At 47.3% G+C, this 23,058-nt stretch overlaps 2 protein-coding genes across 2 annotated transcripts in view; one reads left to right on the plus strand and one right to left on the minus strand.

Annotated features, from left to right (window-relative positions):
- LOC311224521 (nck-associated protein 5-like) overlaps positions 1-23,058 on the plus strand; it is a 470,803-nt gene that overhangs the window by 289,977 nt on the left and 157,768 nt on the right. The window lies entirely within an intron of this gene.
- Positions 14,887-15,783, minus strand: LOC311225089 (spindlin-Z-like; the record flags this gene model as incomplete). Its single annotated transcript, XM_084310295.1, has 1 exon — positions 14,887-15,783. One exon carries the CDS (start codon positions 15,781-15,783, stop codon positions 14,887-14,889), a length of 897 nt encoding a protein of 298 aa, XP_084166421.1.

Consider the following 23,058-nt stretch of genomic DNA (forward strand, 5'->3'; position numbering starts at 1 on the left):
GACATGTCTCGTCGGTACCTTTGAACTTGACGCCAGGGGCTGGTCCCCTGGCGCCTGGTCCTTTTGTCCAATAAGAGAATGAACTATTATGGGCTATAGTAGGCTAAAGGGATATTCCGTGTATATGTACAAGGAATATACAAGGGATATCAAACGATATACAAATACTATTCAATATATATCAATAAATAAATATATATATTCGGTTTAATCTGATCCTTCGTAACAACTATGCATGCTCCTCCTGGTACACTGGCATCACAGTAGCACTGAAAGGTAGGCTACAGACAGCTCAGAACAAATTAGTTAGAATGATTTTAAAACTCCATCCCAGGACTCACCTTACACAGACACATTTTAACAGCCTCAAATGGCTCAGGGTTGAGGAGAGGGTCTCTCAAATAAAACTCAACATAACACATAGGATACTCGGGAATACTGTCCCTCAGTACCTCAGTGGATATTTTAACATGGTAAGGGATGTACACGGACACGCCACCAGGGGGAGCCCTACAGACATCGTCCCAGTGAGATGCAATAGGAAAATTGGCCAAAACGCATTCCTATATTCAGCAGCAGTACAATGGAATAGCCTACCAATGGAGTTGAAGACCATAAGCCCCTTCTCCACTTTTAAATTAGCTATAAAGAGGTGGATCATAAGTAGCAGAAGCTGGGAGTAGTGAACAAAGGGTTTTAATATGTGTTGTTCCTTTTTTATTCTTTTATTGTCTATAAAATGGAATATTATTGTATGTATTTTTTTTTGTTTTTATACCACACATCCTGACATACAGACACTACAAACACCCACGTCCACACACCAGTACATAAATCCACTGACACCAATGATGAAGGACCACAATGGAAACAAGCCTATGGCTTTATTGTGTTTTTATGAAATCCTATTGGTAAATGGAGAAAATGTATACCTGTTTTCATATTGTGATCCAATGTATATGTGTGATTTTCCATTCTAAACCAATAAACTATTCAATCAATCAATCAAAGCCCACTTCTTGGTGGGACAGAGACTCACGACCCTACCTCCACTGCCCACTCCCCCCAATTACCCCGCTAATGCTGACGCAGCTAAGCTTAACAAACGGTTACAGTACCGTCAGAGACTGATCAACGGATACTGGATTCGCTGGAAGAAGGATTATTTAATGGAGCTGAGATCAGCACACACAGCATCTGCAACCAGCAGCACATTCAAGGTGGGCGACCTGGCTTTGCTGCACGAAGACAAGCAACCAAAGCATATGTGGAAAATGGGTCGCATTGAACAGGTGTTCGTAGGACGGGACGGAAAGGTTCGTTCATGTTCGTTAAGACTCCCCAAGAATCTGGTCCTGAAGAGACCGGTACAGCTGCTGTACCCTTTGGAACTAGGAGAATGATGACGCTTGGGAGCTCATCGGGGGGGAGTTTGTTGTGACTTTTTGATAGTAATATAATTTGAACAGCTTGAAATATATCATTTATTATTGTAGCAAAAGGTGTAATCGAATTGGCATAAATATGTTTTATAATAGCCTAAATGGAGATTCACGTTAAATTGTTTATCATATTGTTTAGAATTAGATTGCATTATCTAGGCTATAATCTGTAACGCACCATTTTTGCCCCCAGTGGGAAGTCAGCTGCGCGCAGGCCTAGGCCATACGCTTCAACGCTAATTAGGGACGCGTGCCACCTGTAAAAGGGTGTGTTTGATCCTTCGGGAGAAGTGACAGAATGTTTGTTAGAATACAAGCTATGCCTCGCTGCTGCTCTGCTAGAGAACCTGTAAAGGGAAAAACAAATTAAATGAAATGGAATTGAGAACTACATTTCTGCCTCCTGGTCGTCAATGAAACATGAAGAACAAAAACTGTGAAATATGAATAATCATATGTGTTTAAATAAGAAGAGGATTTTGAACAGTTTATTGTGCAAACAGGTGCCTGCAATCGATATGAGACGATATCATAAGCCCATTTAACACAATCAGTAACATTTAGATCAACTCAAAAAAGGTAACAAAAAAATAATATGAAAAAATTTTATTTAGCTCTTCCAGACATCTAAAAATGAAAAACAATCTATTGTTTTTAATACAAATAGACCTCCTGTTCACTATAAAGTGCCACGTTTTGATATATTGAGCTTTAAAAAAAATGTGGAACTCACAACACGCAACCTTAAACCCCTTCCTCTCCCAAACCGTTCCTGCAATTGTTTTATGTTGCATGATGATCATGAATACATTTATTATGTATTGTATTTTGTGTTTAAATATCAACATTATCTGTCCACCCTCAGTACATTTACTATCAATATAATATACTCGTCTGGCGCACACACACACACACACACACACACACACACACACACACACACACACACACACACACACACACACACACACACACACACACACACACACACACACACACACACACACACACACACAGAGAAGGGAGAATGCCTCCTCCCCCCCCCCCCCCCCCACCCCCCTCCTTCCCAGTCCCTACTCTGCTGTTCTCTCTCTGGCTCTGATCAAGGTTAGCTTGTTGTTAGCTTACGCTAACGTAACGTTAATTTGGGTCTTTAACACGACGTGGTCATAAAGGAATGGCGAGGATTGCAAAGCATGTTAGATGCATTTGACAGCAGGGATTTGTTTTGGGTCACGAAATAGGCACACTAGCCTTGCTATGTTGCAATGTGCGTGCTCCAGACGCTACTGCTACTACTGAGACGAGTACTGCTGTGTGCTGTGGAGCCGAGCAGATACGACACTACGGGATTTTCAAAATAAGAGTATCGATAAGAACCGAACGTTGCTAGCTGCCGGAGCCATATATATTATGGCGGGAGATGCGCTTGGGCGGAAATGAGAGTTGCCACAGGATTTTCAAAATAAGAGTATCGATATGAACCGAATGCCTATCGCAAGTGCTACTGAAGTAAATCCCTTCATCGCACAGACCGATGTTGCTGTAGCACGTGCGACATATATCTCACACTGTACAGCCCTGATATAGGTAAGGGAGGTAAGGGATATGTACAGATATAGATATACAGTAGTAACTAGTAAGACTAGGCTAGGGATATGTACAGATATACAGTAGATATAGTGACTAGTAAGAGTAGGTAAGGGATATGTACAGATATAGTAACTAGTAGGAGTAGGTAAGGGATATGTACAGATATAGTAACTAGTAAGAGTAGGTAAGGGATATGTATAGATATAGTAGTATAGTAACTAGTAAGAGTAGCTGTGATGTCTTGGGCTTTATCACGTTAGCCTAGCTTAGCACAATGAATGGAAGCGGATAGTGCCGGTTAGCTAGGCTAATAACGTGCAACCAGATAGCTTTCTACTGAATGCACACACACACACACACACACACACACACACACACACACACACACACACACACACACACACACACACACACACACACACACACACACACACACACACACACACACACACACACACACACACACACACACACACACACACACACACACACACACACACACACACACAGCCAACATGTAGGCATTATTTATTTCTAGCGTGATTCATTCATTGACTCGTTCTGTAGAAAGCTATCTGGCTGAGGGAGCATGTCTATGTTCCCCGGGTCCTATGTTCCCCGGGTCCTATGTTCCCCGCTTGATTGATTGAACATTTTAGACCACCAGCCCTGATTCCAAACTCTAACCTTAACCAACTTCGAAAGAGGGCCTAAGCTTAACCAGTTCGAAACAAGGCGGACATTAATAATTAATAAAATAATACAAATTAATAAAATGTTCAATCTATTAATCAATCAAGCGGGGAACATAGGACCCGGGGAACATAGGACCCGGGGAACATAGACATGCTCTCCTCTCATCTCCAAAACAGGGAAAGAAAAGGAGAGACAACACCGTCTCCAAAATATGTTATCGCGTAAACATATTAACGTAAGGTTATGTATATAACCAAGTTCTATGAATTATGGTGACGCTCAGCATCAGTTGCATATATCTCGCTTCAGTGGATATGCACTGAATAAATTTCAAAATGTACCTTTACATACCAACATCCGTCTGACCACACCCCCATCTGCTGCCTACATAAGCAGGGGTGGGGCCACACACTCATCTCCTTCCCAACAAATTTCACCACAATGAAAGATCAAGGGCCGCAGCGGCGTCCTGATGCTGAGCGTCACCATAATTCATAGAACTTGGTTATATACATAACCTTACGTTCTATTTCATTATGGCTCCACTCAGCATCAGTTGCATAACAGGAGCTGAGCGGGAGCCAAAGCTCGACAAATGTACCCCGCTGAGGCCCCTCACAACCATCAGACCGGGGAGGACCGAGCCGCCCGACCCTCCCTAATGGAGGATACCCTCCCTATTGGAGGCTTACGGGAGGGAGACGGATCCGACCGTGCGAAGAGGAACTCAAGCAACTCAACGCACAGGGTGAGCAGACCGTGGCTTGACCCCACGACTACGCACACGCACAACCCGCATGCCACCAGGGAACGAACGGAAGGAACCACCGTCGCTACTGCCCCCAAAAATCACGGGGTCAAGAGTAAACTCAACCCCGTGGCAAGGCCGTAGCAGCGGAGCGCGAAGGAAGACCCAGACCCAATGAAGGTACTGGATCCCCTGGAAAAAGGGGGCCCGGAGAGGTCAATGACGCCAGGCATCAAGACCCCACCAGGTGGTCACTTAGTGACACCGCCCCCCACATCGCCAGCGTATTCGGATAGGGCCCCTCCAAGAGCGGGCCCTTTCCCCCCAATAGTACACCGCCTGGCACACTGACCCTGCAGAACAGGCAGTCAGCATGGCCGTAAGCACTCAAAAAGTTCAACCAATGGAAGCAGGCAGCGCACCGGGGAAACCAGGCAGCAGGCTGTAGACCTGAGCCTGGAGCACTGCAGACGAGACAGGCGCCAAAGGAGTCAACTGAAAACAGCCCCCCCGGCGGAAGGGGCATATGCTGGCGTTGTTGAGCACCATGACAAAGCCTCCATTAAAAAAAACCCACCCAGAGGGGTCGAGGCAGAGAAGGCTGACACGATTGGCAGACGTCATGAACGTGCAGGGGCACACTCAACCGGGTAACCCGGGAGTTGACTCTGCTCCAACACACCAGGGAATCAACCACCCTCTCGGTACACAGACGGTGGTTGTTCCCATAACCCCTCAAGAAAAAACTCCAAAACACACCTGCGGGTATACACTGGCTATACCGGAGTACAAGTGTTTCAGTTTTCAAAAAAGGGTTATTCCAGGCCTACGGGTCGACGAAACATTACTTCGGACTGGGCCCGGCGGCTCGGGAAGCACAGGGTTACCAGAGGAGGTCCAAAGACCACCCCAACAGCCCCCTCTTCGCCACGAGTGAGAAAGGAGCGAAAAGAATGGAGAACCAGCCCTAAGCTCACCGCACTTGGTATTCCCAGGTGGTCTCCCAACCAAGTACTAACCAGGACCGAACCTGCCTAGCTTCCGAGATCGGACGAGATCGGGCGTGTACAGGTTGGTATGGCCGTAAGCCATTACGATAGTGCAGAGTACAACATGTACCCAACAAAGGGTCTCCATAACGCCTAACCCTGTGACACCCGGGCCGACCCGGCATTTTCCCCCCCGAAAAAAGTCCCTCAGGGTACCAGAACAGCAGATCTGCATCCCCGGCGGACAACGGGTTAACTGACCTGGACCAGCGCGACCAGACCAGTCCCGTGCCCTAACCACGCCGACATGCCCATTCCAGTAGAGGGGGTAGGTATGCGTGTGTAGCACTTGTGTTAAATAAGAGAGCTGGCTGTCTTCTTCTTCTTGTGAATTTCCGGCAGGCTGTTTTTATAGGAAACCAAGATGTTCCGGAACGTTCTATATGACATCATAGGATGACATCACAAAGGTTCCAGAACCTTCTATCATGACATCATACGCTGGTTCTAGACTGTTTTACGTTCTATATACAGGAAGTGGGACCTCACAGATAAACAGGAACTATTTATGTTCCTATGATAATTATGAATCTGAACCCTGGGTTACATTCTCCCCTTCTATCCTAATGCATGTCCCTGTGCATATTATCCCAGGACTACATTATCACAATCCTATGGGGTTCTGGGGAGTCTGGTCCTAGAATGTTTTACTTTCTAGAAAGTTCTTACCTACTAACATTAACTATTTATGTTCCTATGCTAGTTATGAATCTGGACCCTGGGTTACATTCTCCCCTTCTATCCTAATGCACGTCCCTGTGCATATTATCCCAGGACTACATTATCACAATCCTATGGGGTTCTGGGGAGTCAGAGTCACCTAACGAGTCTGCGATTACTGAGCTTAGACTCTGTAATATTGAATATCGTCACTAGTGGGTTTCCTAGTCGGTGATAAGTCAGGGTTTTTGGAGGTCCCCTATGTCTTGTCGACCTTCTTGGCTGTTCATCTATGACCTCTCTTTCGGTTTCTCTTTCCACATCGTTGTGGACATTCTCCGGTCCATTCTCCTCTGAACTCATAACTGGTAAGGTCTTGTCGGGTAGGTTGTCCTCTTCCGGATCCATGTCAGGTAAGTGATTTTCCCGATCCGCTGTATCTGGAGCTCCCTCAGGAATAATGACTCCGTCTGAGGGGTCTTGCTCGACAGTGGACACTGGAAAGAGTTGTGTTTCCACCACTAGACCTCCCTGGTCATAGTGATAAGGGAGATCAAGATAGTCATCATCTGGGTCTTCTCCCTCCGATTCATTCAAGCTTTCTTCTCTTGGGCTCTGTCGAGTTCTTGGTCGCTTAGCTTTGTCCTTTACAGTAGGTCCATCTTCCACAGGGGTAGTAGGAAGGAAGCCGCAAGGTAGCAGTAGGTCTCGGTGGAGCGTTCGTAGTGGACCCTCTCTGGTTTCAGGTCACACTACATAGACTGGGACATTTCCAGTGTGTTTCACTACAATATAGATATCTGCTTCCCACCGGTCTGCTAGCTTGTGCTTTCCTCTGAGGCGGACGTTCTTGACAAGAACCCTGTCACCTTCCTGCAGGGTAGACTCAACAACTCGTTTGTTGAATCTGGCTTTGTTGCGGTCCGCCGTCTTCTGTGCATTTTCTGTAGCTACTCTGTAACTTGCTTCAAGGTGCGATCTCAGACTGCGGACGTACTGCGAGTGTGAGCCTGGCTTGTAGTTGACAGGTAAGTTGAAGGCTATGTCCACAGGCAATCTTGGCTATCGCCCGAACATCAGTTCATACGGGGTGAATCCAGTAGTGTCGTTCTTAGTACAGTTGTAGGCGTGTACTAGGGGTTTGACGTAGTCTCGCCAATGGCTCTTCTTCTGATTCTCCAGGGTGCCCAGCATATTAAGCAGGGTCCTCTTGAAGCGTTCTACTGGGTTTCCCCTTGGATGGTACGGGGTAGTTCGTATCTTTTTGATGCCGGCTAGCTCACACAGCTCTCTAATTGTGCGGGATTGGAAATCCGCACCTTGGTCGCTGTGGAGCTTCTCCAGGATACCATAGTGGACAATGAAGTTGTCCCACAGGCATTTAGCGACTGTCCGCGCTTTTTGATTTGCGGTAGGGATCGCTACTGCGTATTTCGTAAAGTGGTCCGTAATGACCAAGATGTCCTTTGTGTTACTGGAGTCTGGTTCCAGGCTGAGAAAGTCCATGCACAGCAACTCTAGTGGTCGTGTGGCTGTGATGTTCACCAACGGGGCAGCTCTCTCTTGTGGAACCTTACGCCGTACACATCGGTTGCAGGTCCTGATCTTTGTCTCTACTTCAGCTGACATTTTGGGCCAATAGAATCGCTTTCGGACGAGGTCTAGGGTTCGGTCCACGCCCATGTGGCCCATGTCATCGTGAAGGCTTTTTAAGACCATAGGTCTCAGGTCTTACGGCAGCACAAGTTGATGGTGGGTCTGTGCGCCTTCTTGTCTCTTCCTGTACAGGACTCCGTCCAATACTTCTAACCGATTCCACTCTCTTAGTAGAAGATAAAGTTCGGGGATTTCCTTTCTGAGTGTCGGTGGAGGTTTCTCCCCTGCCTCCACTAGCTGTAGTACTTGACTGATACAGGTGTCGGCTCTTTGCTTTTCTCTCATTTCGGCAGGAGTTATCAGCGGAACGACGGGTAGGCCACCCAGCTGATCTTCTCCTTGGAAGCTGTCTGGGATTGCACTTGGGTGGAGGGCAAGTGATACCACCGATGCACGGCTGGATGGTGTCTCTGTAGAGCCATTGTCGATCGATTCGCGAACTAAGTGTCTGTCGCAGATGGCTCTAATGATGTCTTCACTCATGTTTGTGTGCTCTGGTTCCTGGAGGTGTCTTTTCGCAAACTGTTGTATTCTTTCCATCTCTTTTAACGATTTTGCGTCATCCGCTGGTCTGCTGTGTGGTCGCCGGGACAGCCCATCACTGTCTTGATTCTGGTTCCCAGCTCTGTATTGCAGCTGGAAGTCGAAGGTAGATAGATCGGATAACCATCTGTAGCTGGCGGCATCAAGCTTAGCAGTGGTAAGGACATATGTCAGTGGGTTGCTATCAGTGACAGCGAGAAATGATCATCCGTAAAGGTAATCCTGGAACTTCTCAGTTACCGACCATTTTAAGGCAAGGAACTCCAATTTATGGGCAGGATACCTGGTTTCACATCTTGACAATCCGCGGCTTGCATAAGCGATGACACGCTTCTGTCCTTGCTGCTCCTGGTAAAGGGCGGCGCCGAGACCTAGTGCGCTTGCATCTGTGTGCAATATGTAGGGCTGTTCGGGGTCGGCGAAACCGAGAACAGGGGTAGTTGTCAGCTTTTCTATGATAGCGTCGAAAGCTGTCTGGCAAGCGGGGTCCATCTGTCATTGAAGGGAGCTTTAGGGTCGTAATACTTCTCGGTGGTCACTGTAGCTTTTCCATGCTTCTTCATTGGAGGGTATCCGGCAGTAAGTGCGTTGAGGGGTTTCACTATCTTGGAATAGTCTTTGACGAATTTACGGTAGTAACCGCAGAATCCTAGAAATGCTCTCAGTTCTTTCAGCTTGGTTGGCTTTGGCCAGGTGGTGAGTGCGGTTGTCTTTTCTGGGTCCGTTTCGACTCCTTTCTCAGACACTATGTGGCCTAGATACCTTACGGAGGTCTGGAAGAATTTGCACTTTTCGGGTGATAGTTTTAGCCCATACTCTTTCAGCTTGCTCAGGACTCGCATGAGTCTCGCCTCGTGTTCCTCTAGCGTTGAAGAGAAAACGATCAGATCGTCCAGGAAGACGAGGGTTTGCTTCAAGTTCAACTCTCCCACGCACCGCTCCATAAGCCGCTGGAACGTGCCTGGAGCATTTGTTATTCCTTGAGGCATTCTATTGAACTCAAAGAATCCCAGCGGGCAGACAAATGCTGTCTTGTGCTTGTCCTTTTCTTCCATTTCAATCTGGTAATAACCAGATTTGAGATCTATCACTGAGAACCATTCGGACCCAGTCAGTGCTGAAAAGGAATCCTCCAGGTTGGGCAGGGCGTATGAGTCCTTTACTGTTTGGAGGTTCAGTTTCCTGTAGTCTATGCATAGCCTGACATCGCCGTTCTTCTTCCTGAAGACTACAATTGGCGACGAGAAGGGTGATTCAGATTCTCGGATGACTCCAGTGTCGAGGAGCTGTTGAATGTGGGCGCGCACAGCTTCTATATCTTGAGCGTGTATAGGTCTCGCCTGTTGTTTGAATGGTGTCTTGTCATTGAGCTTTATGTGATGCTTTATCTTGTCAGTGCATCCGAAGTCGAGATCGTGGTGGGCGAAAACTTCTTGCATGGAGTTCAGCCGTTCCGTTATCTTCTCTTTCCACTCTTGAGGTACTGGAGAGTCTCCAAAGTCAAACTTGAGCTTTGATGGTTGGTTAGGGTCTGTCGATAGTTCTGCGTCAAGTGTCTTGAGCGGCCGGACACTCATTACTCCATGTATCTCGGCTATCACAACCTTCGGGGACAGGGTGATATCGTGGTCGGACTCGTTTTTAAGGAGGACTGGTATACAATGTGGCAGGTTTCGTGGTAGCTCTGCCAAGCCATCTGATACCAGGATTCCCCCTGGCAAGGCCGTTGACCTTGGGGACTCTATCATCACCCATCTTCCTGCGTTGGTTGCTCTGCAACTCACTAATCCCTTGAGGACTTTGGTCTGACCTGGAGCGATAGTTTCAGGGTCTTTGCTATGTAGTTTCACTTCGCCCAGGCTGGAATCCGCAGACTGTTTATGTCTGGCTTCAAGGGTTCTCAAGACTACCTGGTAGCCGTAGGGCCGGGATTGGTAGTTCTTATATGTGGTATCTGCGCACTGCTGGTACAGGCTATCTAGGGCGTTTGTGCCTACCAGCACCGTTGACAGAGAAGCGCTCATATCAGGCACAATCAGCGCTAGGGTGGCGATGTCAATGTCTACTCTGAACATGCTCCTTGGAAACGTGATTGTAGTTTCGACGTAGCCGAGGTAGGGAATCTCCTGCCCATTGGCTCCTTCCACTTCAAGCAGGTCGTATAAGGAGTGGAGGGGTAGGTGGGACATGTTCTCTTGATAGAAGGAATTCGGGATCGTTGTTACTTGGGAGTCTGTATCGAGTAAGCAGCTGCATTCTTTACCTTCCAGGATTACTTGTGCAGTGCATTTAGCTCCAACCAGTCCTTTAGGTATGGCTGCCACTTTGGCATAAGTGGCCGAGGTGCGCCACTGCCGTCTGGGACATCTCTCTCGTACCCCAGTTCCAGTTGTATTGGAATTTTTAAGTGTAGCTGTTGAAATAAAGATTAACACGGAAACAAATGGACGTTCGTTGGGTTTAATTTGGGCAGCTACACATGGCTGGACACACATTGACAGACAGCAAAAGCAAGATGCCAACATGTGTGTCGATAGATGGAGTTTCAGGAGGATATATAGCATTCTCCGTCAGTGTGTGTGTGTGTGTGAGTGTGACTTCAGGAAGTGAAAGTGTGTGTGTGTGTGTGTGTTATGCTTACACGTGCATGTGTGTGCTTGTGTATGTATGTGCGTGTGTGCACGGCTATGTGTGTGTGCTTACATATGCGTGGGCGTGTGTGTGTGTTTTCAGGAAGTGAGGTGTTGCATTGTTTCGCAACATCGCTTGACCTGTGAACTTGAGACAGTTGACATGCCGTAAAACACTTGTAGTCAGTTAGTTTCATAGAGGAAGTCCCTGTTTGTCAGAGATCGCATAAGGGTCAATTGTCGTGCACATGCATGTGTGTGCATGTGTGTGCGTGTCTATGTGTGTGTTTTCAGGAAGTGAAGGTGGCCCGATGTGAAAGCTATGAACTTGACAGTTGGAGGGTCGTAAAAACACTTATAGTCAGCGGGTTTCGTAGAATGCTTCTGCTTGGCAGAGATTGTAACAAGGTCAAGTCTGCCTTGTGTTGTAATGTGAGTCCACAGAAGGGTCAATTGTCTCCTTTGTGTCGCAATGTGAGTCTCGTGTCATCAGTTTGAAACTCTTGGGACATATATCAGGCCTTTTGGAAACAAAGGTGATTATGTGTTTAACATGTGAATATAAAACAGACCTTGGTCACGGACAGGCCTGCTACGTTGTACAATGGGTTATCATGGGCATATCAATAAGATAAACACAGGATGTCATGACGGCAGACAGTGTTAGTTGTGTCCAAGGGCAATGCCTTCTTAGGTGTGTATAGCAAGCATATTAATTGATATTCAATCACAATTATTCCATTACAATTTCACCCTTTTGATCGAAATATGAATTAATATGCCAAGACCGTACAGGAAAAAAAACAAAAGGTTCCATCCAAGGGAATCGAACGGAATCCGTAAATCAAGTGAAAAATAATAAAACACAACATCCAAAGGTAAATAAAATTAAACACAGTGGCCAAAGATCAACCAAACATAATACCTAAAGATAAATCAAAGTAACTCTGCAATGCAGGGGTAGTAAATCAGCAGTGACAGTTGTGTGTAGCAGGAGCCGCGGTTGTCCACTTCATCCTTGCATGTTCCTCTGAATGGGTAGGCGAGAGAGAGAAAGAGCTAGTGAGAAAAACACGGGCGAAGTGTCCAGGCTCCGTAGCAGCGTTCAGAGAGTGAGCTAATTGTTCAATGTGCGCTATCAGAGAAAATTGTTCAGTGTTCGTTTATCAGAGAAAATCGTTCAGTGTTATCTAAGAGAGAGCTAGTGTGGGGGCACAACAATCAGCGGGGGGGGTGTCCTCCTGGGTGTGTCTTTATAGGGCACCACACTAAAGTACACGGGGTGTCAGCGTGTTGAGGGGGGGTGTGTGTCAGTGTGCCAGTAGGTCCGTTTCTCTCGTCTCACGCCGGACAGGCTGGTGGTGTGGTCAGAAAGGTTTGCAGCCTCCGGTCGTGGTCACTGTCTGTCTGTGCTGCTGGCCCCTCGTTCACATGGGCCCAGGAAAACCTCTGGCCGGGTGGGATTGGAGTGGGAAAAGCTATGGTCACCCCTGATAAACGGTCAAAATGTCAGTTTGTATATAGCTTCAATAACATATGATATATATATGGATGTTGGTAAACAAAATTCAGTTTGTATATAGCTCCAATAACATGATATATATATGGATGTTGGTAAACAAAATTCAGTTTGTATATAGCTCCAATAACATATATATATATATATGGGTGTTCGTAAATAAAACTCAAAGGATATGTTCCAGAACAAATATTTAAATCATTTATAGATTGTATAGTGATATTGTAAAGGAAAATACTATGACCTTCATGAAATCATATAGTGATTGTATAACTATTCCGTAAGACATTTTCAAACTTTGTCATGTATCAAACAATAATTATATCTTGCATAGCGTCGGTCAGCCGGTGTCTATTTACTACTGTATCAGGCGCTTTGTTGTGTTAGAGGCTATAACCATTCAACAAGCTGTTCTTTACTGCAGCCGGACGTGTGTGTGTGTGCTTTACTTCCCTGTGTGGATGGAGGCCGGATCTCGGTGCGTCTGTCCCATCCATCTGAAAAGCTACAGGTCGCCTCTATATATCTCAATCACCTACTCGAGATATAAACCCGCGGCCGCTCGATATCCCCCGGCGAGGTGCTAAACTCGCCAAGTTCTCGAGTCAATTACTATTTCTGTCTAGATTACTTCAAGTCACTGGTCTAGTTATATCCAGTTGATATGAAATGTAATCATGAAGAGTTGTTAATCTCTTCTTGTTTGAAATAAACCGAATGTATTGTCTAGGAGAACTCTTATATGCCTATACAAACATTTATTTTATTATTATTACAATCATCATCATCATTATTATTTTACGAAAATACTTGTAATACTGCTCATTTGAAAGCTCGGTTGTATTACTGCTTTGTTAATAAGTATTACCACTGTACTAACACGTAATCATTGTTTGCACGCCCCGGCCCCTCCTGTCCTCCTCCTCCTCCGTCAGCGGAACCGACCGTCTAACCCTGCAGTGATTCAGACGGTCGAGGTCCCACATAAGACAGAGTCAGTCTGGACACAGAGACACCGGAACCCGCAAACAACACCCATCTCCATGCATAGTATTTCTACCGTACATAGCATATACATATATATATATATATATCTTTTAGCTGAAAAGCATTAACCAGTCAATTGATTCAATCTGTAGTACATGTTGCCAGTACAAATAGTCACCTTCAGAGGAAATCAGGGCGCGGCTGGTATTTGCTGGCATTGCTGGCAGGAATCAGTCCAAGAACTCAATGGATTATAAAAAGTCATTTTTATTTCAATGAAGTTACAGAAAAAGACTATATTGGAAATATCCATTACAGTTTAAAAGATTATATAAAACAAAACATGTCATCTCTTAATCTCGGCTTGTGCCTGCCAAAGCCAAAACCTGCATCTTGTCTTCCAAGTCACACAATGGTAAAGTCTTCAAAATCTCTCAAAAAAGTGTGTCTCTTGAATGGGCAACAGTCCTTTTTATATTGATATTGTATCATATTTCCGATTGGTCTAAACACAGTGATGTCACAGGGATGTCATTTTCGCTTAGCAAACCAAAATACAATACATAGTCCGTATGGACTCCTCCTCCTTTTTACTAGCGTTACTTTTAGTTACCTAGTGTTTTTTTAAGTAAGAGAAAGTCCCTCCATTCTTCAGAACAAACAACTGGTTTGTCTGTGGTAACCACGTGGTATGGTACCAGGCAGTACCGGGCGAGGCCATCCATAAGATTTCTTATCAATACTCCTTAGAGATGCCCTCCTCCAGAAAACAGTTTTACACATCATTTTAGTATTATTCTCTACTGACAGTTAATTATAAGCATGACATTATGAAAACTTTTACTGTACACATTAAACATTTAATTGTTATATAGTTTTTAAGATTCTCTCTATCGTTTCAAGACTCCCCGTTACTCTAAAATTTCACAACCTCAACCTTTAATTCCCCGGGGGCCCCATCACCTCAGGCTATACAGGCATGTCCGTCCTGCTTCCCCTCTGTAAGGGTTAACATTACAGCTTTCTCTCCTCTGCTTTTGCATCCTCAGGGCCACATTCCTCAGGTTAACTCCCCACTGCGGGCCTGCTCTCACAGACACCTTCTATGCAGACATTAAAGGCTCAGTTTAATTTTTTAAGCAGAACCATCATTTCACTATCCTCCAACCAGAGTTCAGTTTTTAAAGTCTATAAAAGAATATACTGGTTATATAGGAACGAATCAGGATGTCAATTTCCAAAAGTGTCACTGTTGTTCTGTGGCACTTCACACCATCCCTCGGATCCCTCACTCCGTCTGGGCAAGCGAAATGTTCTGTTGTCCCCACGAAATCCACCTTTGGCAGGCCACAGTCTTTGGTTATCAAATCTTTGTCTTGTTGTGGTAGAGAATTTTCTGTTCTTTTCTTTTCCTCCTAGATTGTTCTTTCGGTGTGTTTTGCGCGTGGGAGAGCATTTCTTTTTGGTCAGGGGTTTCATGTGAGTTCACAAGGTTGTAGACGTATTGGTCAGGGGTTTCATGTGAGTTCAAAAGGTCGTAGACGTAGATGTGGTAGTCCCCGTCGAACATTATGTAATATACTGTGGGTTTGGCTGGGGCCTGGCAGATCACCAAGCCGGTCCTCCCCACGGTGCCGTCCTGGTCGTCCACTCTCCTCCCTACCAGGCCCCCTACTCCGTCGTCCGGTTCTCCGTCCTCTGGCAGCAGATGTTTGTATTCTGACTCGGGCAGGACGCGGAGGTCTCCGTCCTTGTAGTCGTCCCAGAGTTGGTACATGAACAGCACCGGATAGTTTTTGTAGGTGATGTAATACCATTGTGTCATGACGGGGGCGTGGGACAGGACCATGCCCCTCCATGTGTTCTTCTCCCCGTCCTCTCCCTCGAAGAGGTGGTCCACGGTTCGCCCCACCAATTCCTCCACCCCGGGGGGCACCTTGATCTTATTGTTCACGACTTTCTCCGCCAGCACCTCCAGGTTGGACATGCGCTCGTCTTTGAACAGCGCGATGCCGTAGACGCAGTCGCGTTTGTCGTACTTGACCATGTAGAGGCAGCTGTCGGCTATCGTGAGGTGCTGCAGAACCGTGCCCTTCCACTTGGTCACGTTGCCTTCCTCCCGCCATCCGTGGGCGATCCTTCTGCCCAGCATGTCGTCGGGATCGGGGGGGTTGTTGTGCTTCTTATGTCGTTTCCTTTCTGTGTCTCCTCTCATGGTGGTTGAGTTGGGGACGGAGACGCAGGGGTCAATGGAGGTCATCGGAGTGGTTTCCAGCAGGCCAGGATGTGAGGGTCGAGTTAGGGAGGGCAAGACGCCGAGACCCGGCTCCTCTAAAGGCAGTGAGAGAGAGAAGTACAGGGATTTGAATGTACCGTCGGCTGTTAGTTCTAATTTATTTATTCAGGATTGATAGGGCAACCAGTGTCATTTCACATGAGAGTCTAATGGTTTCGATTCCGGAATTTGTCCCAAAACAGTGGTGTACGTATCCTAGCTTTTTGTTAGCATTTATAAAATATCTTAATGATTTCCATTTATCACGTTTTACTGTTCTATCTGTGATGGCTTTGAATGTCAATTCTGACATAATTACGTGTCCTCTATATCAAGCGCCTTGTCTGTGATATGGTAGGTTGAAACCGGAGTGTTTAAACGTAGTGTCTGTCACTTTGACAATGATATATATATATGTTTTAGTAGGCTTGTTGGTCTCCCGTTAACCGGAGGAGCACCTGTGACAACATGTCCAACACTTCCCAGTGTTCGTCATCGATGTCCATGAACTCGCGGGTTCTGTCAGATAACTCTCGTTTTAACTGCGCGTTTAATCTTCTTAATTTTAACTCGGTTTCTGTGGGACCCTGCTCACAGCCGGGGTCCGTTCTACCACACACGTCACACAGAGATGAGGTGCCTGTTTGCGTAGTCTGATTTTCGTTCATAATTTGGTTTCGCCCGTCCGTAAATTAAATTAGTAGCTATGTGTAAATTCTGACATATTCATGTGTCCTTAATAGCAAATCTTGTCTTTAAAAAAGGCTAGACAAAAAACAAAAACAAAAAACAACAAAACCACAGAGTAAGCAAGAAAATAAAATAATCCAAAGATAAAAAGCATACAGCATTATATCAGTGACAACAACACCATGATAAGAACATGAATTGTAACGCCAGCAATGTTTAATCTATCTAATATTATTCTATTGAGGTCCAAAGCATAGGCAGATAGTCTCACCATGAGAGGACAACATATTTTTAAACAATTTTTTAATTAGTTTTTATGTCTGTAACAGAGTCAAAATTGTCCGTTTGTCATCAATTTGTCACCTCCTTCCATTAATTTCATGTCTGGTGTGTCAATCTGATTTAACGAGAAAGAGCCGTTTGCTGGAAAACCACATTTCTCTGGCCAATAAGGAACGTGCATCAAACATTCACTCGCTACCGACCACACCCGTAACATTTGTTCACTGCTCCCTTCACGTCACAGTCCCACTTCCCGCTTTCTGCGTTTTGAACAGTAATCAAACTAAATACGATGTTGCCCCTTTAATTGAATGAACTTTTGGGCCTTGGGAGTACCTCGGTTAGTCGTCGGTTTAACTGATGCCTGGGCTTCTTGCTTGGAAGCTGGCCTCGCTTGTCTGTTCTGGTTGTCCCTCATTCCCAGGATCTGTGTCTGTAGGTCTGCAATTAGGCCCTCTAACCGTTGGAAGTTGGAGCTGGTGTCCGGAATCGACTTTGGAGCGTATTCCTCTTCCCTTTGGGTCCAGCTGCCCTGGGCGTTACTCGATACCCTTGGCCTCGAAACGTTCGGGCTCTGTCTCATGCGGTATTCCAAGGCCCAAAAGTCAGAGACTCAAAACCCAAAGACCTACACAAGCCATAGACCCAGACCCTGGTATTGTTTCAGCTGTGGAGAAGATGGACACATGAGACACCACTGCGAGAGTGAGCCGAACCCCTCTCTGGTGGTCTTGAAACATAAGTTACTAGCTGAAAAACAGCAGGCCTGGGACCTGAATTTAAACTAAAGACAGTTGCTGCAGAGGGACGAGCAGGAACTGGGGTACGAGAGAGATGTCCCAGACGGCAGTGGCGTGCCTCGGCCACTTATGCCAAAGTGGCAGCCATACCTAAAGGACTGGTTGGAGCTAAATGCACTGCACAAGTAATCCTGGAAGGTAAAGAATGCAGCTGCTTACTCGATACAGGCTCCCAAGTAACAACGATCCCGAATTCCTTCTATCAAGAGAACATGTCCCACCTACCCCTCCACTCCTTATACGACCTGCTTGAAGTGGAAGGAGCCAATGGGCAGGAGATTCCCTACCTCGGCTACGTCGAAACTACAATCACGTTTCCAAGGAGCATGTTCGGAGTAGACATTGACATCGCCACCCTAGCGCTGATTGTGCCTGATATGAGCGCTTCTCTGTCAACGGTGCTGGTAGGCACAAACGCTTGGTGAGCGCTGGTCGGGGTGAATCCAGTAGTGTCGTTCTTAGTACAGTTGTAGGCGTGTACTAGGGGTTTGACGTAGTCTCGCCAATGGCTCTTCTTCTGATTCTCCAGGGTGCCCAGCATATTAAGCAGGGTCCTGTTGAAGCGTTCTACTGGGTTTCCCCTTGGATGGTACGGGGTAGTTCGTATCTTTTTGATGCCGGCTAGCTCACACAGCTCTCTAATTGTGCGGGATTGGAAATCCGCACCTTGGTCGCTGTGGAGCTTCTCCGGGATACCATAGTGGACAATGAAGTTGTCCCACAGGCATTTAGCGACTGTCCGCGCTTTTTGATTTGCGGTAGGGATCGCTACTGCGTATTTCGTAAAGTGGTCCGTAATGACCAAGATGTCCTTTGTGTTACTGGAGTCTGGTTCCAGGCTGAGAAAGTCCATGCACAGCAACTCTAGTGGTCGTGTGGCTGTGATGTTCACCAACGGGGCAGCTCTCTCTTGTGGAACGTTACGCCGTACACATCGGTTGCAGGTCCTGATCTTTGTCTCTACTTCAGCTGACATTTTGGGCCAATAGAATCGCTTTCGGACAAGGTCTAGGGTTCGGTCCACGCCCATGTGGCCCATGTCATCGTGAAGGTTTTTTAAGACCATAGGTCTCAGGTCTTCCGGCAGCACAAGTTGATGGTGGGTCTGTGCGCCTTCTTGTCTCTTCCTGTACAGGACTCCGTCCAATACTTCTAACCGATTCCACTCTCTTAGTAGAAGATAAAGTTCAAGGATTTCCTTTCTGAGTGTCGGTGGAGGTTTCTCCCCTGCCTCCACTAGCTGTAGTACTTGACTGATACAGGTGTCGGCTCTTTGCTTTTCTCTCATTTCGGCAGGAGTTATCAGCGGAACGACGGGTAGGCCACCCAGCTGATCTTCTCCTTGGAAGCTGTCTGGGATTGCACTTGGGTGGAGGGCAAGTGATACCACCGATGCACAGCTGGATGGTGTCTCTGTAGAGCCATTGTCGATCGCTTCGCGAACTAAGTGTCTGTCGCAGATGGCTCTAATGATGTCTTCACTCATGTTTGTGTGCTCTGGTTCCTGGAGGTGTCTTTTCGCAAACTGTTGTATTCTTTCCATCTTTTATCGATTTTGCGTCATCCGCTGGTCTGCAGTGTGGTCGCCGGGACAGCCCATCAGCGTCTTGATTCTGGTTCCCAGCTCTGTATTGCAGCTGGAAGTCGAAGGTAGATAGATCGGATAACCATCTGTAGCTGGCGGCATCAAGCTTAGCAGTGGTAAGGACATATGTCAGTGGGTTGCTATCAGTGACAGCGAGAAATGATCGTCCGTAGAGGTAATCCTGGAACTTCTCAGTTACCGACCATTTTAAGGCAAGGAACTCCAATTTATGGGCAGGATACCTGGTTTCACATCTTGACAATCCACGGCTTGCATAAGCGATGACACGCTTCTGTCCTTGCTGCTCCTGGTAAAGGGCGGCGCCGAGACCTAGTGCGCTTGCATCTGTGTGCAATATGTAGGGCTGTTCGGGGTCGGCGAAACCGAGAACAGGGGTAGTTGTCAGCTTTTCTATGATAGCGTCGAAAGCTGTCTGGCAAGCGGGGGTCCATCTGTCATTGAAGGGAGCTTTAGGGTCGTAATACTTCTCGGTGGTCACTGTAGCTTTTCCATGCTTCTTCATTGGAGGGTATCCAGCAGTAAGTGCGTTGAGGGGTTTCACTATCTTGGAATAGTCTTTGACGAATTTACGGTAGTAACCGCAGAATCCTAGAAATGCTCTCAGTTCTTTCAGCTTGGTTGGCTTTGGCCAGGTGGTGAGTGCGGTTGTCTTTTCTGGGTCCGTTTCGACTCCTTTCTCAGACACTATGTGGCCTAGATACCTTACGGAGGTCTGGAAGAATTTGCACTTTTCGGGTGATAGTTTTAGCCCATACTATTTCAGCTTGCTCAGGACTCGCATGAGTCTCGCCTCGTGTTCCTCTAGCGTTGAAGAGAAAATGATCAGATCGTCCAGGAAGACGAGGGTTTGCTTCAAGTTCAACTCTCCCACGCACCGCTCCATAAGCCGCTGGAACGTGCCTGGAGCATTTGTTATTCCTTGAGGCATTCTATTGAACTCAAAGGATCCCAGCGGGCAGACAAATGCTGTCTTGTGCTTGTCCTTTTCTTCCATTTCAATCTGGTAATAACCAGATTTGAGATCTAGCACTGAGAACCATTTGGACCCAGTCAGTGCTGAAAAGGAATCCTCCAGGTTGGGCAGGGCGTATGAGTCCTTTACTGTTTGGAGGTTCAGTTTCCTGTAGTCTATGCATAGCCTGACATCGCCGTTCTTCTTCCTGACGACTACAATTGGCGACAAGAAGGGTGATTCAGATTCTCGGATGACTCCAGTGTCGAGGAGCTGTTGAATGTGGGCGCGCACAGCTTCTATATCTTGAGGGTGTATAGGTCTCGCCCGTTGTTTGAATGGTGTCTTGTCATTGAGCTTTATGTGATGCTTTATCTTGTCAGTGCATCCGACGTCGAGATCGTGGTGGGCGAAAACTTCTTGCATGGAGTTCAGCCGTTCCGTTATCTTCTCTTTCCACTCTTGAGGTACTGGAGAGTCTCCAAAGTCAAACTTGAGCTTTGATGGTTGGTTAGGGTCTGTCGATAGTTCTGCGTCAAGTGTCTTGAGCGGCCGGACACTCATTACTGCATGTATCTCGGCTATCACAACCTTCGGGTGATATCGTGGTCGGACTCGTTTTTAAGGAGGACTGGTATACAATGTGGCAGGTTTCGTGGTAGCTCTGCCAAGCCATCTGATACCAGGATTCCCCCTGGCAAGGCCGTTGACCTTGGGGACTCTATCATCACCCATCTTCCTGCGTTGGTTGCTCTGCAACTCACTAATCCCTTGAGGACTTTGGTCTGACCTGGAGCGATAGTTTCAGGGTCTTTGCTATGTAGTTTCACTTCGCCCAGGCTGGAATCCGCAGACTGTTTATGTCTGGCTTCAAGGGTTCTCAAGACTACCTGGTAGCCGTAGGGCCGGGATTGGTAGTTCTTATATGTGGTATCTGCGCACTGCTGGTACAGGCTATCTAGGGCGTTTGTGCCTACCAGCACCGTTGACAGAGAAGCGCTCATATCAGGCACAATCAGCGCTAGGGTGGCGATGTCAATGTCTACTCCGAACATGCTCCTTGGAAACGTGATTGTAGTTTCGACGTAGCCGAGGTAGGGAATCTCCTGCCCATTGGCTCATTCCACTTCAAGCAGGTCGTATAAGGAGTGGAGGGGTAGGTGGGACATGTTCTCTTGATAGAAGGAATTCGGGATCGTTGTTACTTGGGAGCCTGTATCGAGTAAGCAGCTGCATTCTTTACCTTCCAGGATTACTTGTGCAGTGCATTTAGCTCCAACCAGTCCTTTAGGTATGGCTGCCACTTTGGCATAAGTGGCCGAGGCGCGCCACTGCCGCCTGGGACATCTCTCTCGTACCCCAGTTCCTGCTCGTCCCTCTGCAGCAACTGTCTTTAGTTTAAATTCAGGTCCCAGGCCTGCTGTTTTTCAGCTAGTAACTTATGTTTCAAGACCACCAGAGGGGTTCGGCTCGCTCTCGCAGTGGTGTCTCATGTGTCCATCTTCTCCACAGCTGAAACAATACCAGGGTCTGGGTATATGGCTTGTGTAGGTCTTTGGGTTTTGAGTCTCTGACTTTTGGGCCTTGGGAGTACCTCGGTTAGTCGTCGGTTTAACTGATGCCTGGGCTTCTTGCTTGGAAGCTGGCCTCGCTTGTCTGTTCTGGTTGTCCCTCATTCCCAGGATCTGTGTCTGTAGGTCTGCAATTAGGCCCTCTAACCGTTGGAAGTAGGAGCTGGTGTCCGGAATCGACTTTGGAGCGTATTCCTCTTCCCTTTGGGTCCAGCTGCCCTGGGCGTTACTCGATACCCTTGGTCTCGAAACATTCGGGCTCTGTCTCATGCGGTATTCTTTGGAAGAGCGCTGGTCTTCTACGGTGCGGATTAACAGGAGGAATTCGGTAAAGGTAGGTGGGTTGTTCTTTCTCTGTGCTAGCTGCAGCTCGGTTAGCATGGCGGTGTCCCTGCAGCCTCTGATTAATTGGCTTAGCAGTTGCTGATCGAGAGCGGTGGCCGCTATGCCCCCCCTCCTATAGGTGGTAGTCAGGATCTCCTGTAGTCGCGGAAGGTAAACTGATGATTTCTCTCCAACGTATTGCACTGTACTCAGGTACTTTGCAAAAAGATCAGCTCCATCTTCAATGGCTCCGAAGGCGAGGCTCTCCAGGTACCTCCCTGGAGGACAGTCAGGTTCCAGGTGTCTTACGATGCCACTGGCGGGTACCATGAGGCTATCCAGGAGTTTCCGGGATTTGTGTACATCAGGCACTCTTGGGTCGTTGAGGAGAAGAACCGCATTGTTACGCCATGTCTCGTAGTCTACTTCTCTGTCGGGCTGAGGGCTTCGCCCAGAGAAGGGTCGGAGTCTCAGGGATGCTTGACTGAGCATGGCTGCGTCTTCGTTTCTCATTAGGTGCTCCACAATTATCCTTTGCATCCCAGGTGGGTTGACATCAGCTTGTGTCAGAACAGGTTGTGCATTCTCTTGCGGGCGCACTGGTGCTGGGGGCCAGCGGAGCTCGGGTACTGGCTCCGCTCGGCTTGGCCCGGGTGAGGGGCTTGCTTGTGTTGCAGGCCCCGGACCCGGTGGGGCGTCCATTCTGAATGCGTCCCCCCCGGTCCCTTCGTCGGTTTGGGGGTCGGGCTGAGGGCGGCGGTTGAGGGCGGCGCTGATGGTGGCGAATTCTCTCATGAGGACTTCCACAAGGGCTTCGCCCCTCTCTTTCGCTATCACCGCTAGGTCTGTGAGAAAAGTCTGTGTAACCGTGTCACTGGCTACAGGGTCATAAACGCTGGCCAAATCTCTAATGAGGTCATTCGCTTGGGGCGTGATTAGTCGGAACTTGGAAACTGCTTGCGGGCCTTCGTATTCTATAATAACCCGTGATTCTGGCTCTAAGCCGGCAGGAGCTACAAAGAACGTCCTCCGAAT

The sequence above is a fragment of the Notolepis coatsorum genome (assembly GCF_963971535.1).
Source record: "Notolepis coatsorum genome assembly, chromosome: 3".
NCBI classification, from domain to species: domain Eukaryota; kingdom Metazoa; phylum Chordata; class Actinopteri; order Aulopiformes; family Paralepididae; genus Notolepis; species Notolepis coatsorum.